This window comes from Rattus rattus, chromosome 1 (genome assembly GCF_011064425.1).
Source record: "Rattus rattus isolate New Zealand chromosome 1, Rrattus_CSIRO_v1, whole genome shotgun sequence".
Taxonomy (NCBI): Eukaryota; Metazoa; Chordata; class Mammalia; order Rodentia; family Muridae; genus Rattus; species Rattus rattus.
The window spans coordinates 67,820,298-67,840,343 of record NC_046154.1 but is presented as its reverse complement, the minus strand read 5'-3'; the positions used below and the strand labels follow the sequence as shown (position 1 = coordinate 67,840,343).

Below are 20,046 nucleotides of genomic sequence, written 5' to 3'. Positions count from 1 at the left end.
CTGCAGGGAAGGAGGGAGAGTTTTCTAACCTTTCCAATACCTACCGCTGGAGCGAGTTCCACTTGCCTCTTGGCTCTTCAAACAGGAAAAGGCTCCTCGTTGCCTTTCCTCAGTAATTTGCAATGTGTACCCCAAATATACCAGCCCACATTTATTTTAACAGGCTCCCCCACCGAAGTATATCACAAGCCCCCAAAGAACAAACTTCAACTCATGTCGCTGCTTCATGTAAACGAGAACTCTCTGGATAAATTCGGTTTTGTGAGATTAACCAAATCCAACTCGGATCCATGCTTTTAAAGATGACTAAGTACTTGGGTATATGTACCTCTCTGTAGAAAAATAAGGTCACTGTCTGACGAACCCAACGTAAAAAGAGTACTTGAGCAAGTATGTTTAAAAATAAGTACCATGGCTGTTGATTAAATACTGTGTGCTGAGTACTTATGAATTCTCTCCTACCATTGCTTGGTCATGAAGTGACAGACACTGTGTGTATTTTCCGGACGAGTCAACTGAGACTCCTGGAGGTCATTGGCCTTGCCCAAGTTTATTGAAACATGGCTGCCCTACCCCCCCCCCAGGCAGATGGCTTGTTTTTGTAATAATGTCTCTCAGCTCTCTCTTCTGCCCCATTCCTAATCTACCTTCCTCTTGCCCAGAAGGACTGGCATGGGCAGTAACACCGTCTCCTCTTCCCCTGTGACAGATTACTGGTGGTCAGTGGATAGACTGGCGACCTGCTCAGCATCTTGTGGTAACAGAGGTGTTCATCAGCCACGCCTCAAGTGTTTGCTGAACAACACAGAGGTTGACCCTGAGCACTGTGCAGGGAAGCCTCGGCCTGCTGTGCAGCTTGTTGCCTGCAATCGGAGGGACTGTCCTTCTCGGTAAGAACACCCTTCCTAACCCCAACCACCAGCCCTGCCTTTTAGCTCGTCATACAGTATCAGGTAGGAAGAGATAGAATTCAAGGAGCTGTTGCTACCCAGAGGCACCGGTCCACCATGAGGGAAATATCCTCAGAGTGGTCTCTGCTTTCAGCCCTACTTAGCCACTCACCATTCAGCCAGCTGACGGCTACCTGGCCTTAAGTCCTGAGAGTCTGATCAGTAAAAGGAATAACTTCCCCTTGGTCCTATGGATGCTCAATGCCCCAGCACAGGTGAATGCCAGGGCGGTGAGTCGGGAGTTCCCTCATAGAAGCAGGAGGAGGGGATGGGATAGGGAGTTTGCAGAGGGGAAACAGGGAAGGGGGATAATGTTTGAAACGTAAATAAATAAAATAACCAATAAAAAATATATTTTAAAAAAAAGAAATAACTTCCCAGGGTGAGGCCAGAGGTAATTCCCATTCATAATAGTAACCTGACCTCTGCGTTGTTTTAAACATTTTGTGTTGAAATGTTGAAAGGAAGGACTGCTGGGCTCCACCCCAACTTTCCTCTTTCTGTCTAACTAAATACCTCTGCCAGTTAGGAAAACTTACCGTTTTACAAATAGTTGCATCTCACTAAAGTTGGACTTCATCCCCCTTTTTCCTTAGCTGCCTTCACTTTAGATGTGTAGTCCCTGCGATTACCATGCATGTTTAGGCTGCCCTGACACCCACCACGTCTTTCTCTCACACGTAAGAAGCCATGAGTCCCACTGAGCTCATATCCCCCAGTCTTCAGCCAGTCGCTAAAGGATAATGGATGGGTTTGGAGTTGGCACCAGCATGGCGCTGTGCACCCTGGGAGACTTGGCTAGGATCTGAAATGCCCCTTTCTGACCTATCTGTAGGACTTTCCTACACCGCTCAGGCGACTGCTTTCTGTTTTGCCAGCTGAGTCACAGGGAGCAGCTGAGACTAGGAGAGACCCCATGAAATATGAAACACACTCATTAATATCAGCAGTCTGACTTGCTGACGGGTAGGTTTCCACGGGAATGATTAATGTCCTTTTATACCCTTCCTGAACAGTAACGTGGCCCGTAGCTCGCCTTTCTCAAAACCCCCGCCCCAGCTCCTGAAAACATCCCTGAAATGTATATTTAGAAATCAAAGTTGATTGCAGCACAGGCCTGACATTCACCAGGGACAGAAGGCTCTGGAAGAGTGCCCTTGCCAAGCTGCATGAAATGAAGAAGAGATCTTTTATGTGCCAGAAACTCTTGCGATTTGATTTGGTGATGGTCAGAGTTAATCAGCCTAATTTACTTCAGCAACTGGAACAGTAATGGCCGCCTCATCTTCGGTTTCAATGCTTCCAGAGACTTTAAAACACCTTGTGTCTGCTTCCTAAACACAATGTTTCCTTGACCTAGAAATCCACATAAAGTCAACCTCCCCAGGCCAAGGAGGACAGAAACTGTTGCAAACGAAGTCATCTGCAGGTCCTGCTGCAGGAAGGTGGTGTGTTCCTAGATTTTATAAAACCGGCTGGAATGTGCCATGCCTCTGAATGTGTCTCAGCCTTTGAGAATTATATATTTACACATACTGAAGAAGGCACATGCGTGGTTACTAAGGGCCTCACAGTAGCCCCAGGTTATAGAATGGCTTTATGAGAAAAGCCTATTTCTCCTAGTCCTTGTCAGATTTACCTCTAGGGACTTAAATTATAGTTAATATAACCCTCCAAGACAGATGATGTCTACACTGACTAACTAGGAATTACCTGAGAAATCTAGGATGATCTTTGTTTCTGAAAGACAAAGCATAGACTTTGGATTAAGGGTTAAAGTGACCTGAGAATTTCCAGACAAAACCTTGACCTCAGTGAAACTCAGATAATCTCCTAGGGCGAGGTGACAGGCTTTGGATCTGGCTGTCCCAGAAAGGTGTCCTGCCCTGGCACCCTGCAGTGTAGGTTACTAAAGAGTTCAATCTGCAATTATACTTGTTTGGGGCTACTTAAAGCAAACAACCCCCAAAATGCTATTTTCTTGTCAATGTCCATATTTTATCAATTCCCTGTGGCTGCAAGAAAAATTTGTCCAAATGGCATCATAAAACTCCATTTTGAAAGCCAGCAATCAAGGCATCCATGGGGCCATTTGTGGAGACTCTAGGGGTGAATTTTCTCCTTGCCAGTCTAAAAGCCCCTGCTTTGTGGCTGCATAAAACTGCAGCTCCTGTTCCCTGGCCACACGGCTACTTCTTCCTAATATGTATCTCCCTCTGATACAGGTATGTAGGGATCTACTCATATAACCTCTTCTCAAAACCCTGACTCTGGTGTATGCCTGTAACTCGAGCCCTCAAGGCAGAAGCATCTCAGCTTCAAAGCCACACTGTGTTACATAATGAGACGCTATCTCACAAGCACGCTAACATAGGTCATAGTTCCAGTGACACTGTGTGGATGCTTTGCACTTTTGTGAGTAACTCTTAGGGAGAGCAAGGTTCATTTCCCTCCCCCCCCCAACCCCAGCCTTACCCTCTGCAGTCGTTCTCATGCTCCTCCTCCTCCTCAGATGGATGGTGACTTCCTGGTCTGCCTGTACTCGGAGCTGTGGTGGAGGCGTTCAGACCCGAAGGGTGACCTGTCAGAAGTTGAAGGCTTCTGGTATTTCCACCCCGGTGTCCAATGACATGTGCACACAACTGTCCAAACGGCCTGTGGACACCCAAGCCTGTAACCAGCAGCTGTGTGTGGAATGGGCTTTCTCCAGCTGGGGCCAGGTGAGGTTCGCGGAGGATTTGGTTGGTTGGTTGGTTGGTTGGTTGGTTGGTTGGTTGGTTGGTTAGTTGGTTGGCTTGTTTTCTTCTGTTTTGTTTTCGAGGGAAAATCATCAGATAAAAACTTTGCCACCATGGGAGAAACCCATCTCCACTCACATACACATCTCTCACTAACCTACCTAGTATCACTGCTGTGTCCCCTGTCCCAATGGCTGTAGGCTATTCTAAGGCATTAACACACTTCTGTACTTTCCTTCTGTTTTTGTGACCTTGAACACCACCTTCAGACCAATATGCCCCAAGACCATCTTCTATCACTCTGCTAGGGATAGTTCTGGAAACTTCAGAGGAGAACCTCCTAGAGACTGCACTTTGCTCTGCTCCAGGGTCCTCAACCAGTTCCATGGAACAAAAAGTTCACTGGGGAAAAGATTTAAAACAACCGCTATCTGGGCTGTACCTCCCAAAGGTCTAAGTAAACTACACTACAGGTTGTAGAAACTGTCCTTGTGGTTCTGATCTGCCACTTAGAGTAGAAAACCATTGTTCCAAACCAGTGAAAAGGTGAAGTCGAGATGGATCACCTTGAAACCTAGGCCTCCTTCCCCAAGACCCCTGCTTAAATGTTAACATGGAAAAATCCCAAATGAGATTGTGAGGGCTCTGGAGTTGTTCAGGAATTCACTAGTCTGTTCATGAACAAGTTTTAAGCAAATAAGAGACTTTATTCAGATACCAGCACCAGGTCTACACTCGATACTTGAGATTCCCAAGGTAAAGTTCCAAGCTACATTAGTCAGCAGCTTATAAAGGCAAAACTCACAAGGCTGCATACTTACTTCCTTTGTGCTATTAGGGGCAAGACACATCTCCCTAAGATACTTCCTGCCTACACATAACTGAACACACATCCCCACCTCCATGCAGTCAAGCATACATCCTATTGATGTACAATTATAGGCAAGCAAGCTGGTTTAAAGAAGCAAAAACACATGGTTTGTTATTTCACATGAACAACAGAGTCGTTAAAATTGTACAAAACAAGGAAATTACAAGAAGAGCTCCCAGCATTCTGGGAAGTTATCTGTCCTTGGACAAGTGAGGCTTACAGGTTAGAGTATTTCTGTTCTATATATCTCTTAAGAACAGTAATTTAAACTTAAAGCATAATATAGCAGCCATTGCAAAGATCAACAGAGTAGTCCTCATTTGACTGGAATATGCAGAGGGAGCTTCCTTTAGATATAATGGAGGCATTATATTAACTTTATCCACTGAGGAGAAGTATTATTTTTAGTTGTGATTTTAAAAGGAGACCAACACAAACAAAAGATTCTAGGGGTAAGAGGAAGGAAGTCAAGGGGAGTGTGGTAATGTTGTCCTCTGTCTAGTCCAGGTGCGACTGCACATGTCAGAACCTCTGTCCTGGTATAGGCCAATGTTAGATACTAATGTTAGATACACCCTAGTTGTATACCTAATTCACCAAGTGGCCTGCAGTCACCCTCTACAATTTTATATTGTTGTACACACACACACAAGAATCAGGTGTAGAGTGTTTATATGAACTAATATCTTTGTATTTCATCCTAAAATCTGTGTTCAAAAACTGTTGGGGATCTGTCCTGGGTGTAAGAGATACCAACAGTCTGATGTTCTGTCATCAGAGCATGCATCTGCCTATTCTTGGTTTGTCTAGGACAGCACTAATTGGCAGGGGCTTTTCTGACCAGCCTGGTATAATTCTAGATGTTATGGAGCAGTTAGAAAACTTAAACTTGTTGGAATTTTAGCTATCTATATGTTTCTGTTCAACATTCAATAAAATAGGCTTTTGAGAGCTTTTTTAAAGGCTGCCAATAAGCTCTCGCATATATGACAAGGCGATTTCGACGGAGTGCCAAGACCATTTTATACTAGAGAAAGAATCATTTTTCAACACTTGATATTGAATAATGTAAAAAGTGAAGCTAGTCCCTTTCACTGTGCAAAATTCTTAGAAGAAAACAAAGGGGGATCCTTCAAGGCATAGATAGGGCTTGGCAATAATTTCTTAGATGTGACAGTTCATTTTTGTTGCTGTAACAAACTTCCATGTAACAGATAAGTATGAAGAAAATATATTTATTTCTTATAGTTCCAGAAACTGAAGTTACCAAGCACAGAGTGGTGCCTGTATGGTAAAATATATGGCCATTTCACCAGCCTCTCTGCCATGTCAGGCACCACATAGCGCGAAAGCAAGCATGCAGGCTCGAGTCTTACAAAGCCACACCTCACCCAGCCTTATCTCCCACAGTTCCGCTCAACCCCTCATAATACTATTAACATATGAAACCGGGAGTTAAATTTCAAACATAAGAACTCAAAAAATCTATTCAAACCATACCAGACAACCAATGCATCAAAATGAAGGAGGTTTTGTATACCAACAAGATGCTATCCAGTATGTCAACCAGCTGTCAAAGGTACAGGTCCACACTGAGCTACATGATAGAAAAATGCTTTCTCAAAATGAAAAAACAAACAAACAAACAAAAAGTAGCTGGTACACACCGTTAGTCCCAGTTCTTAGGAGGCAAAGACAGGTGGATCTCTGAGTTCAAGACCAGCCTGGTCTACAAATCAAGTTATAAGACAGCCAGGGTTAAACAGAGAAACCCTATCTCAAAGAGGAGGAGGAGGAGGAGGAGGAGGAGGAGGAGGAGGAAGAGGAGGAAGAGGAGGAGGAAGAGGAAGAGGAGGAGGAGGAGGAGGAGGAGGAGGAAGAGTAATCCCACGTGTATTTCCATGTGATACTCACCGGGATGACTATGATCAAATAAATAGCGGGTTTGGTGTTGGCTGGGGTACAACAGAACACTCACCTAGGGTCACAAGGTCTGCATTTGATCTCTGCACTGGGGAGAGAAATTTAGTGAAGATAAAAAAGTTGAATTTCTATTGAGTGGCCATAGGAAATAAAATGTGGTTTCACTACTGGGGAGAACAGTGTCAGTTCCTTAAAAGTTTAAAAAGAAAGCAAAACAGAGAGGGTGGAGGTAGAAATGTGGCCAGGATTTGTTAAACAAATATTTGAGATTACCAAAAATTAAATTAAAAAAATGAAAAACAATTACAGTGTGCCCCAAGAATAACTGTTCCACTCTACACACCAAAGCAGCAGCAGCACGGGTCAGTTAATGATGCCCCAGCCGACGACTAACCATCACATACAATAGTGGTCCCGTGAGAGTACGTCACCTGTGTTTGAGAGACACTTTCATGGTTGAGAGTGCTCATTGCAGAGGGAGTTACTCCTAGCATCTGTACACGGGGGCTCACAAACACCTTTAACTCTAGTTCCAGGCATCTCTTTGGCCGGTCTCCTGAATGAGCACACAAGCACACATAAATACATATTTATTTCATCATTGCATGATATGATATGATGATGCCATGGCCACCCTGGCTTTAGTTTGATGTTGGCATAACAGTAAAATTACTTACCAAAAGAAAAAAGAAAAAAAACCCAGAATGTGCCTTCATCATTAAGCAGCAAGTGGCCATATATGTGACAGACTAACTAGAAAATAGACTAATTTACTTAAAATTAGCAACACATAATTATGTTAACAAATTGAACTAATCAAAGTTTGGTTTTATGACCTCATATGAGTGAGTGTGGTGAATTTCATGAGAGAAAATGATCAAAACCCCTAACTAAGCAAGGGGCACACACAAGAAACTTATAAACCAATTTACATTAAAGGAAAAGGATAGAAAAAATGTGGGAGACTTTATCTAAGTGGAAAGTTATCCAATAAAAATATATTAAGTACTTTTAAGTAGACAGGAGGGTACAAATCAAACCAAGATGAGATACAAGTATGTACTTAGTAGAATGCTTAATGTTTAAAATATATAAACATCCAAGATCCAAAAGTTTAAAACCCATCTACCAGTGGCTGGAGAAGAAATAGGCAAAAGCCCTTGTAACCCTAAGTAGATAATGTCTTTTAAGTCTGGATGTATACAGGCTGGATAAACACATACGAACAAAGTTGCATGCCTGGAAGCATGAAGCAGCACACCCCAGAGGCTTGGAGCAGTACTTTTTTATTATAATTACAAAGCTATAAAGGAACTAAGTATTGAAAATAGAGGTGTAGTAACCTTTTAACCTTGGCATCGGCTGCCTCTGGAGAGGCAGGCTGCTTTGCTACTTGGTGTGTCTTGTTTTCTTTTCTTGCAGTCGCTTAGCCAAATATAGTAACAGATGTTGAAATGGTCAACTGTGTTACTCCAAGACGGAGTCCCTTCTAACGAGGTTGTAGCACCATGCACAAGTCGACCATCAATATTCATTTTCTGAGGACTCGCTGCAGTGTTCTTTGTTTTACTTGCATTGCCTTACATGTACTGTACTTTACCAAAAAAAAAAAATAGTTATTTTTAAGTACTTAAATAGATGAATGTTATCAGATAAGGTATTGAGAGGTCTTCATCTCTGAAGTTGACCATCACATTCCCAGCATGTGACAAAGTATTTTCACAGGTTAGCCTGGGTCAGCCTTCTCTGGCTAATGCTACACTTCCCCTAGACATTCCCTAGTTCAATGCCCACAGACTATGGGACAGTTAACTGTCCCATTGTGGCACAGAGCACATGCCACTGAATGTCTGCTATTTGATCCAAAGAAGACAAAGAAGATCTGCAGGTCTAAAGACCCTACCCAATGACCCTGCCCTCTAAGATACACATATATACTTAGTATATGTCTAAGGGAGTGCTACGCTTTGCAGTGTCCTCTTTGGACATAGATAATATGTTGCACATCTCCTTTTCCCCTCCCAGTGCAATGGACCTTGCATAGGCCCTCGTCTTGCTGTGCAGCACAGACAAGTCTTCTGCCAGACCCGGGATGGCATCACCTTACCATCAGAGCAGTGCAGTGCCCTCCCCAGGTAAGACAAGGCCTTTGTCCTCCTCTACCCAGCCCCAATATCAACAACACAAAAGACGTTGATGCAAGGATGTTGTTGCTCTTCCAATCTTACAGAAGGGGTCCTGCCCTCCTCCATCTTACCCTAAGTCAGTGAACTTGTATTTGTTGAATGAGTCAGCTCGGGCTTTCTTCTCTCAGGGATAAAGTACGCATAAGTGTTCTTCATAAGTGAGGTCTGACTCCACAAGAGATTCACACTCATCTCTAGATGAGCAAGAGATGGCCACCAGACCACAAGAGTTCCACAAGTTCATCTTGCCGGCCTGTCTCTAGAAGTTAGGCCAATAAGAAAAACGTTTGTCCCTAGGTCTTAACCTATGCCTATCTACTACTGGCCCCAAGTATACTTCCTTGTAGATGATACCCTAGAAAAATGGCCCCTTACCTCTACCTCTTAGCCCAACATGAGACTCCAAATTTTACCTTTGCTAGTCTCCATGATGAGTAGAGCTTGTTCTCAGGTCATGAAGGATTGTAGAGCAGAGATGGGTGCTCAGGACAGTGGCCTCCTTAAGGTCCATGTCCACTCATTCCTTAACAGAGCAGAGATCAAGACCTCAACTTACCTACCTACATCTCTGAGTCTGTAGCCTGGCTTCAAATCTGGTTCCCACGGACACAGACCTCACCTTTGTCGTTATCCTCCCACAGGCCTGTGAGTACCCAAAACTGCTGGTCAGAGGCCTGCAGTGTACACTGGAGGGTCAGCCTCTGGACCCTGTGCACAGCAACCTGTGGCAACTATGGCTTCCAGTCCCGGCGGGTGGAGTGTGTTCACGTGCGCACCAACAAGGCTGTGCCTGAGCACCTGTGTTCCTGGGGGCCCCGACCCGCCAACTGGCAACGCTGCAACATCACTCCATGTGAAAACAGTACGTTCCAATCCCAAAGAACATTCTGCAAATTCCCCACAGGTCATCGGGTACAGAGGGCAATCCCTGGGACTGAGCCTGAACACAGGGCACTGGATCAAGAAGTTCCCTAAGGATTGTGAGCTCGGGTCAGAATTGAACAATTTAGGTGGGGTACACGGGTGTGTGCAAGGATGTGTATACACATGTTCAGACCACAAAAGATGCCAGGATGTGTCCCAAGGGCTTCCTCTGTCTTCATCCTGAGCCCTAAAAGAGCCAAGGGCTGGATAAAATTGGCCTCCAACACACCTGCAGTCTACCTTGAAGAAGCACGCAGAATGCCCGCCACTCAGCCAGCTCTGCACCCATCTCTGTTCTGCCTCACACCAAACAAGGACCTGCTGACCCCCTCCTTCCCAGCCCATGCACATCCACTGGAAAGGAACAGGAGACTGTGCCCCTGACAGTCATCCATTCACTCCACCCTCAGGTCTGGAGCCTCTCAGCCCCATACCAGTATTTGTATTCTAGTCGGGTAGGGATCTAGTCTCTTCTCCTTAGAACCCAAAACCCAAGTGGGAGATATTCCCCCACAAAAAATGATGATAAATCTTTGCAAAGAATAGACAATAAGAGATAGGAGTCTAACCCCCCCCCTCACTAAACTTCACTGGGTAGTCATTTCCCAACACTGAGGCAGAAAGCCTGTAGGCACGTGGCCCACACTCTTCTGACATACTGGGAGATGTGTGATGTATACTCTGGTGAAGTGCTGGTGTTGCTGTCAGATGGTTGCCATGTTCAGAAAGTACTGGCTCACAGAGCAAGGAGTTACCGAGCTTACCAGCTACAGGCTGCACCGGTGTTTAAGAACTGAATGCCAGTGTCTGGGAGACCTGGTGTACTGAAGAAGGAGAGGCCTCTGAATAAAGAAAAGAAAGCTGAACAGGGAGAGGTCCAAGCCTGATGACACGGACCTTCAACCAGGTCCTTGCTTGCACACTCTCACAAGGAACAGAATTCTGCCCTTCTGGGAGCATTCCTTACTAAAACAACAAAAGCCCATGGGGGGAAGAAAGCAGAGAGATGAGGTTATCCCAAGAGGAAGGAGAGTAAAACTACCAGTCTGAAGTAGAAGTAGCCATCATGAGGAAGCAAAGAAGGCCCTGAGATAGCCCAGTCAATCAGCCTAACGGCTGCAGACTGGTGGGGAGGGAAGGGCAGAGGGCTGAGCACTGCCAGAGGAAAGGCTGTCCAGAGGGGCTGGAGAGCCATGGTTGGGGTAGACCCTACAGGCAGCTTGCCGAGTGCCTAGGCTGGTCAGCAGCAGCTGCATCCGTGAGTCTGTTTCATATCTCCTTTCTGTCCCCCTCCTCCCCTCCTGCTTTCCCAGCTGAGTGCAGAGACACCACCAGGTACTGCGAGAAGGTGAGACAGTTGAAACTCTGCCAGCTCGGCCAGTTCCGATCTCGCTGCTGTGGAACGTGTGGCAAAGCATGAAGACAGGGTACAGGGATGAACTCTACCCTGGCCACACAAAGGACTCATACAACCACCTTGGACATGACTTACGCTTTCTTCCTTTTATTTATTTATTTGCCCCTCCCCACACTCCCATGTCCACCTGCACCCATGCTCCTGAGGACCTTGGCATGTTTGCTTATTGCGCTAGCTGGAGGCAAGTGTTGAGAACAGAAAAGGAGACTTCTAAAGGAGGTTGCAGAGCAGGAGCAGGCCAGGCAGACAGCAGCTCCCTTGCAGAGCTGGCTCCTTCCCAATCAGGGTCTCAGAGACACAGAAAGAGCAAGCCATAATCTATAGGGACAGTAAGGAGTTTGTAACACATAGACACAGGCACAGGCCAGCCAATAGGAGTGCTGTTCCTTTGTTTCCTGGTGGTAAGAACAGGGGAGCAGCATACTAGGGCAGAAACAAGGCTAGAATCCAGTTCTTCTGGCGGCAGGTTGGGAAACCAAGAGAGAAGAGAACTGAAGTGTGGGCAAGTGGGCTACACCAAAAGAGACAAGCAAAATAGGCAGAAGGCACAGAGCTATGCTTTAGACCGAGGCTGGGAAGAGGGAGGGAAGGGAAGCTTGTGTGTGCTCCCCAGTGGGAGGAGCTTGGAGACAGGATTGATTTTCAAGCAGCCACATGAGATGCATATGACAAGCCTGTGCACTTGGTACATTTGCACAGTCCTGTAGGTTCAACGGAGGTGGGAAGGGTATTCAGGGCACCCGTGCTGCATGGCAGAAGGTGTGCCCTTCATGCGGTTATACAAGTGGCTCTACTCCCTCTTGTATCAAATGACTTTTGTGTCTGCAGCTGTGGAAAACTCAACAAGGAGTCAGTAAGGCAGTAAGGCTGCCCCTGTCATCTCCTCACTGAAATCAAGGGTCACTAGCCCTAAACTAACTGCTGCTGTGGGCCACGGGCATTTGAGCATGAGTCTTCCCGTTTTTCCACCTGAGTGACTTTGCTGCTCCATGTTGGGCCAGGGGCTAGAACCATTGCTCACAAAGGATTCATTAAGCAACCTGTTTGCTGGCAAACATCTACAGGGTGTGGGAACTCTTGCCACCAGAGCTAGCCAGAGAGCAGGAGAGGGTAGAGGGGTCATGCACACCCACAGCGTGGTGTCTCCCAGTCATCACACAGTGGGCCTAGGAGCCCTTCCTGAACCACAGAGGAGCTGCTGTGCGTCCCATCTATGCAGCAGGCTGGGAGTAGGGAGTGTGATAAGGTGCTCTGGCAAAGCCAGAAGATAGCTAGAGACTCACAACACGGCCCTCTAAAGCTTTTTACCTATCCTCCTCGCTACACGGATATTATGGTAATTAACACACCAGACTGGGTGAATGGACTGCTCAGCAGGCTAAGCAGCACACACACTTCAGCAACACGCATCGGCTACAGCGACGGCTAAAACAGAAGCCCATGGCAAATCCTCAGTCAGCAGAGAAGCTTCAACAGTAATATCTGCCTTGGTATAGCAGATGAGGCAGGCAGAGCCCCGTAGCCATCAGAGAAGCCACCCCCTCACAAACACACTCTCCAAATGCTGTCACTCCAAGGTCACCACCGACAATCAGGGCTGCATTTCCCAGCCAGCCTGGAAATTAAGTTTGGAAGACGATGTTAATCTGTGTCTTCCTAGGTGCATTATGGACAACTAGGGTGGGCCTTCTTCCTCATCACAAAAATAGGCTCTAAGAAATTGCGTTATTAAAAGTCAGTGTAATGTTTATTTAAAATTAAAGAGAGTGTTTCTATGTATATCTTTTGTGAATATTTATTAGGATTTCTTGTATTAAAAAGTGCAATATTAGTAATTGTACATTGTCATCCAGAAAAACAAGTCTTTGGGGGATTTTATTAACTTCCTGCAGCTGTGTTCCTAAAAACTCTGTGGGCCATAATTGTATTCTTCCTAATTTTAAAAGAAACAAAACAGATGTTTAACTCTGATCCACTGTGTACAGAGTACCTTGTAAAAGCTAATGTGGGATTGGGGGAGAGCAATAGAATCGATTTGTTTGTGACACTAGTTATACATAAAACGAACACAGATTCTGTAATACCGATACAGTCGATTAGTTCAGTAGCTATTAAAAATCGGTGGTCAGTGTTTGAACTTTTATAATAAGCAGGCATCTTCCAGCTCTGCCACCTGTCAGAATGTGAGGTTGGAAGTGCCTTTCAGAACAAGCCGGAGAGCTTAGGTTTGGAGTGGAAAGCAGTGTGCTCCTTGCATGACATGAATGTACATTTAATATTTGTTCTGTGAATTGTGACTCAGCAGTACCACAAATTTTCGAGGCTGCTGGATAATGCAGAAGGAGACACTTCCTCCTCTAAAACACAAAACTGTATTTATATTTTTTGTACAGATAATACAGCTTATTTATTTAAATCATGGTGTCAGCGTCTCTGTGAAGCTCATCATTCTCTTCATTCATCATCTCATCATTACTAGCTGGGTGGCTCCCAACCGATTACACCTTACTGAAACGAGGAACTGCAGTTCCCCCTTTCCCTGGAAGTTGGAGATCCAGCTCAGTAAATGTACTCGGAGGATAGGCACCAGCGGATGTGTGCACATCCTGGCTGAGTACTGTCTAACCAAAGGACATCTCGTTGACAGCCCTATGTAGGAAACTAGAAGAAAGGCATAAGTACCTTCTGGAAGAAAGGCAAGGGACAGTATCTCGGGATAGATGAAGACTCCATAGTGGCTTCCAGCCAGCAGGTGTGCACAGCAGGAGACAGCCATGTAATGGAATTTTCCTTATGCGTTGTAAGTGGAGACTAAGCTTTATGGATCTCTACATTTAATCCTTGTGCAACCCTACAATTATTCTCATGTGCATATGGCTGGCCACCTTGACACACACACACATACACACACACACACACGCACGCACGCACGCACGCACCACAAACCATCATTTCCCACTGTTACTAGAAGGTAACAGTTACACAACATAGTATGCAGCATTGTGAGAGCTGTTGTCTCCTCCTGTACCAAAATCAATTGTTTTGGTTTATAGGGTTCTGGCTCCTACATCCCTATTTTTAACAGATTTTTATAGCAACAAAGATGCTGTGAAGGATGCAGAAAAGCTGCAAGCACATTGGTAAAATTCTTCCTAGATAGGTCAAGTCAAAGGGCAAAATGTCCCCAGGCCTAGATGGTGTCCATGCAGGCCCATTGTGAGAGAAGCTCCAGAACTCCCCACTAATCCCCACCCATGACACACACAGCACCCTCAAAGCTGAACTCTACACTGTTTTCAAGAAACTTACCCAACACATCCATTCCTATTGAGTACTGTAGCAGTGCATCTGAGAACTTTTCATTCCCCCATTATTTTCTCAGAAGCTTTAGGATTTGCTCAAATATATATATATATACCAGCAATACTGTGGAGAGAAGTCAAAGATGCCAAAGGGAAAAACCAAGAAGTCTCAAGAGTCAGGGAAGACTCAAACATAAGGCACAGAAAGTCTCCAGGTTCAATCACAGATCCCAATCAGAAGACAGAAGACACTATTGCCAGGGGGCCATAGACGCCAGTATAAATGCCTGGAAACCTGACCAGCAAATGTCTTAGAGTTATTACTCAACATTCCAAAGTCCTTGCCGGTCCTCATAAGCAACCAGAACAAACTAAAGGACTCCAGAAATAATGGGGTACATTAGGATCACAATGGTCAAGTGTCACCAAAACTCATTCACACTTCAGCAGCATCATCTATAAAGGCAGCACACCACATAAGATGCAGAATGTTGAAAATTGCTAATTCCTTCAGGCTGAAGGATTGTCAGGGGCTGCACATGCTGAAGTACTCACTGGGGATAATTGTTTTTATCATCGCCATCCAAACTAGCCCTGGAATGGCAGGGAGATGAAAGAGAGTTCGGGCTACTTCGTGTTATTTCCCACTGTCCCTTCTGTGTTTCCATTCTGGGCTGAGAAGGAAGCCAGTCTTTCTTTCAAAGCTTAGTGTTGCCCAGTAGAATAAACAAGAAAGACATTAGTGATCAAGTTCCAAGCTTTGTGTCTTAGAGGGAAACAAAAAGATCAAAGCATTTAGCCAAGTCAGACCCACAGACCCACGAAAGCCCAATGAGCACTGAGAAATATTTCCCAGAGCAAAGGTTATCTTAGAACCTCAGTGTAAAGCCTGCTCTGAAGTCAACATGCCCAAATGTAGACATCACTACTGCTTCCTCCGAAGTTACTGGAAAACATTGGAAGTACTTGTAAGCAAATATACAAAGTACAGTTTGAGCTAAAATATAGGGACATCTCATTTTTTTTTTTTTGATATGGCCCATCTCTTCCTGCTGCAAACAAGCTGGAAGGGAAAAATATCCAACTTGGTTATCTAACTCCAGACATGTTATGTCTCAGTAATCTATGGGGTTCCCTAAAGTAGTCAAGGTCCTCCACAAAAGACAAGAAAATGGTTGTGTGGAGAGAAGGCAGCACAGTTAAGAACAAGAAGAATCTGGTGAACTAGCCTATAGAGAGCTAACCCAGAAAGCAAAACAAACACTTTCATCTCTCTCTTACCTCGTTTCATTCAGTGAGCTAGCTGAGCTGAAGACTTCATGATTCAGACTCAGTATGCACTGGATATAAAGTAAATCAGAGAAGGTGATCTGCCCAGGTCACGCTCTGCCAATTAGGAAATGACCAGTGTTAAGATAGCCTTGAAGTAAACAGTAAAGAATCAAATGTAACAAGAATTTGACCAAATTTGACCCAAAATATTCCTCTGCTCCCACCCACCCACACTTCTTGTCCACTTAGAGATGCTCTAATAGGTCAAGTCTAGATCAACACGTCATAGTCTGTCATAAACTGTTGTCCTTAGGTTCCCTTAGCCTCTTCCTCAGTTTTTCAGTTTCTTTGTCAATAACCCTACACTGAAGGCAGATATTGGGAACCAATCTTTTGCTAAAAAGAACTGCCATCCTGCTTGTCAACCAGAAGTTTATAGTTTTACTCAGATGACTTCTGTGAGACACCTGGTCCCAATCAACCGCACAATGTCACGCCTCTGATAAGACAATATACAGCTGTCACTCACCCCTGTGTTTTCAAAGGGCAAAATTCACCTCCAACCACGCATTTCCCAGGTACTCCTAATGATATGGTTTATATATATGTAAACAGAAGTTAAATGTACAGTTTTATGTGAGTTAGAAAAAGCAGACAATGGGGAATGGTTCTCCTGCTGAACGTAAATAATATTTGTTTAAATGGAGTGCTTAAAGCCTCAGAGATTGCACAGTCAGCATTCAGACCACAGGCTATGCTGGGAAATCGCCTCCATCTCTGGGACTTCATGTTATCCGGGGTTGACCTTTCTACAAGTCCCATGAAAGACAGTAGACAAGCTGTGAACAACTTTGTTACCAGGTAAGCAACTCCATGAAATGTTTAATGGTCAAGGTCAAGAGGTGTGTCACGCCTTGGCTTTCTACCCCTCAATCCCACCACAGTTGTTTTTTAGGGAACGGTTGAAAGGTCAATAAATGGCTTAGCTGAGGCCACTGAAGGAAGATAAAGTTGTCCCATCCATCATCTGTATTAATCCTGTCCTGTGGCAGCAGATCAGGAGGTCATAATGCAAGGGTATATGGCAGAAGCCAGCTCCAAGGATTCCCATCCTGAATGTTTCCACTTACGCAGCTCCTCCCTGCTGGAGTGGAAAGATACTCACCTAAAAGCAAGAATGCATAACCAACTCTCCTATTCATTTGCACCGCAAGGTCTGCTTTGCCCCTGTTGTAACAGGCATGGAAGATAAACCAAGCCTTCACCTGCACCCAGGGGTTCTCTTGCCTTTTCTCTGCCTGATGAGTCTAGACGCTTCACACTCATTTCCTCTTTCCTGACTTCCCAGCCCCTTGTCCCATCACACATGCCTATTCTTGCTTTAGACCTTTTTTAGTAAAGCCATCAACTCCAGACCTGTGCACGTAGAGCTGGGTACCCAATCCCTGGGTTTAGAGAGCGTCCAGTCCATTTGGGGTGATACAACCTACAACAAATGTTATCCTATTCATCCTATTTCAAATGAGACTTCTGCCAAGCTCTGGGGAAGGCTCCAGGACTTCTTCCCATGGTCGCCAGCACACAAAGCCAGCACCCATTCTCCTCCTCCTTGGAGCTTTTGCAAAATTCACCTGACTACAAAGTTCGCCCTGAGTTTCTTTGACTTAACTTTTTCTCCTCGTGGAAATGTCAACAGACAAGATCTGAGTCTGACTTTTTCTAGTGGGAGACCTGAAAGCACCCAGAAGAAAACCTGGCACTTTCTGAAGTGTACTTCAAAATATGAAGGATGAATATAGATGGAGGGCAGAGGGAGGAGAGATGAAAGGGGAGAAATAAGAAGAGATGGAGGGGTTGGGGATTTAGCTCAGTGGTAGAGCGCTTGCCTAGCAAGCCCAAGGCCCTGGGTTCAGTCCCCAGCTCTGGAAAAAAAAGAAAAGAAAAAAAAAGAAGAGATAGAGAGAAGGAAGGGGGAGGGAAGAAGGGAAAAAGGAAGGAAGGGGGGAGGTAGGGAGGGGAGGAGGGAGGGAGGGAGGGAAGGAGGGGAGAAGAAAGGAAGGAAGGAAGTTGAAAATACCTTTTTTTTTCTTCAGTAAACTGTTTTGAACAGAAAGCTTAAAACTGAATTGATCATGGTGATACATTCCTATAATCCCAGCATAAAGGAGGCCAAGGCAAGAGGATAGTGAATTTAGGGCCAGGCTGAGAACAAGACCCTACCTTAAAAAAAAATGTTTTAAATTTCCGTCAAATACCTTCATTTCTTGCATTTCCAAAGAAATGGATGCTGTATAAAGTAGCCCTATTGTAATCAAATCAAAACTTTAATCTCTGTCTTTATCTCTCTTTTTCTCTTTCTGTCTCTGTCTCTCTCCCCCCTTCTCTCACTCCTCTTCTTCCCCTCTCCCCTCAGGTGTGTATATATACATATATGACAAGACAAATTTGAATACTACAAGTTGTAGTGGAGCAGGCACACATGTATGCACACACATACACACACACACACACACACACACACACACACACACACACACACACACGGCTTCTATACTCAAACATATCTATAAGCTACATTCCTTTAACTCATCCCAATGCTCCTTTACTCCCAATCTAAATGGCCTTTCCATCTCTCTTCCAAGGGGCCATCAAAAAGTGCTTCTCTGTCCCATAGGCTCACCTTATATACAATTATTTCATCTAATCCCCTGAGCAACCATGGGAGGAATTGGCCAAGTTGCTCTCTGGGCCCCAGCTGAGTGCTTGGCCAGGGTGCAGTGTGGATTAAGGGAGATGGCACTAACTGTGCTTCCACAGTAGTCCGCTGGGTTTTACACAGGACACACACAAGCCCATGGCCCGTCATAAACTTTCCCAGGCTCCGTTCAGCCTGCACTCTGGCTGTACCTAACCTCCCATTTATCAAGAAGCCACAGTCTAAGTAGTCAACAGCCAGGATGTTTCAACATTCAGGGAGGACCCTGAGGCCCTGCAGAGTCCAGTGAGGTCCCCGGATCATCAAAGGAGACTGCACCACATGTTTGTATGGCAATGTGTATTTTATTGTCTTCCAAACTTACTTGAAAAAAATTTATGATGAGTACTTGGCAGTATTTCTTGATGCGTGTTCCAATAGGTTTTACACAATAAAAAGGACTTATTGTCGGAGTTTAAGAATGATGTTTCTGTCTGCTCAGCATTCGTCCCTCCCTTCCCTGGAAACTACATTTCAGTTCTCCCTCGAGAGCTCACCCCACCTCCAGCCTTCTATTATTCACGTGGTTCACATGGGTTGACCCCACACATACTCCTCCATGCCGGGGTGGACCCCAGTTTAGGCCTGGACAATAGGCAATTTTTCTATTGCCATGACAATCAGCTTGGGAAGCAATGTGAGACTTAAAGCCAGCAAGAGACTCCACTCCAGGATCTTTACTGGAACCTCTGGGCTTTCGAGGTGAGAGGACACTATAAGCTTAGAATCGCTAGAAATGCTCACACTGTCCAGACCTGCCTTAGGAAGCAACAGGGAAGAAAATAAAGCCAACAGAGAGTGAGACCTCATCACATTGCTGGAGCCCCTCCCTCCAACTACACCGATAGCCAACAGTGAAGTCCTAGCTGATGTAGATGCCTGGACCAATAAACTGTTTTTCCTTGAACGCTTATTATTACAGGCATGCTAATTCCTACTGTGGGTTATACTAAGCTAAACAAGACTTCCTTACTCCAGAGCATCCCAGAGACTTCAAAATATAAACATGCATTATGGGTCTGCATCAGGAAGCTACAGAGGAAGGGCTTCCCACACATGTCTAATGAACTGCTTTGGAAAGACCATATCATGGGGCTTATAGTCCACAAGAAAACACCTTAGGAAAGGCTAATACGCATTACCTGTCTGTTAACCTAATATTAAAATACTCCAAATCCCCCTTCCCTTGTTATTTTGGATAAACGAGACAAATGGGAATTCATTTATTCAACACTGTTGATGCATTTTTCCAGCCTTTAAAAAATGTATGTGTGTAATTTTTTAGTCATTTTCCTAAATTGGGGTCATAAGCACAAACCATACAATATTTCCCCCAGACTTAATAAAACATGTGCACACATATACAGACTTCTCTTTATTGCATCAGGGTCATAATTCCTGAACTGTTATACTTTTGATTTCCACCTTTTAAAGTATTTTTGGTCTCTAGTCTCACTGCCAAGTTATTGGCTATCGTTCCTTGTTATAAATGTGTCTCCCTCTGACTGTAAGCCCCTCAGACTCCTCTGTGGTTAAAGGGCTAATAACCCAAAACCCTCGGGTGGGCTGAGAAACTCTTGCCCAGAATGGAGGCACACTGACGACAGCTACCGAAGGCTGTTAGGATCCCTGACGTCTCTGACAAGATCAACATGCCAACCTCCCTATGACGGGAGTCACAACTTTCAGCCTGCAGAGAAGCAAATCT

The 20,046-nt window shown here is 44.9% G+C and overlaps 1 protein-coding gene across 1 annotated transcript in view; it reads left to right on the top strand.

Annotated features, from left to right (window-relative positions):
* LOC116893795 (ADAMTS-like protein 1) overlaps positions 1 to 11,249 on the top strand; it is a 143,789-nt gene extending 132,540 nt beyond the window's left edge. Inside the window, exons 12-16 of the mRNA XM_032895535.1 lie at positions 710 to 890; positions 3,463 to 3,670; positions 8,508 to 8,617; positions 9,310 to 9,530; positions 10,906 to 11,249. Of these exons, the coding sequence (XP_032751426.1) occupies positions 710 to 890; positions 3,463 to 3,670; positions 8,508 to 8,617; positions 9,310 to 9,530; positions 10,906 to 11,012 (827 nt within the window). The 3' untranslated portion in view covers positions 11,013 to 11,249. The remainder of the gene's footprint in view (positions 1 to 709; positions 891 to 3,462; positions 3,671 to 8,507; positions 8,618 to 9,309; positions 9,531 to 10,905) is intronic.
* Positions 11,250 to 20,046: the final 8,797 nt, after the last annotated feature.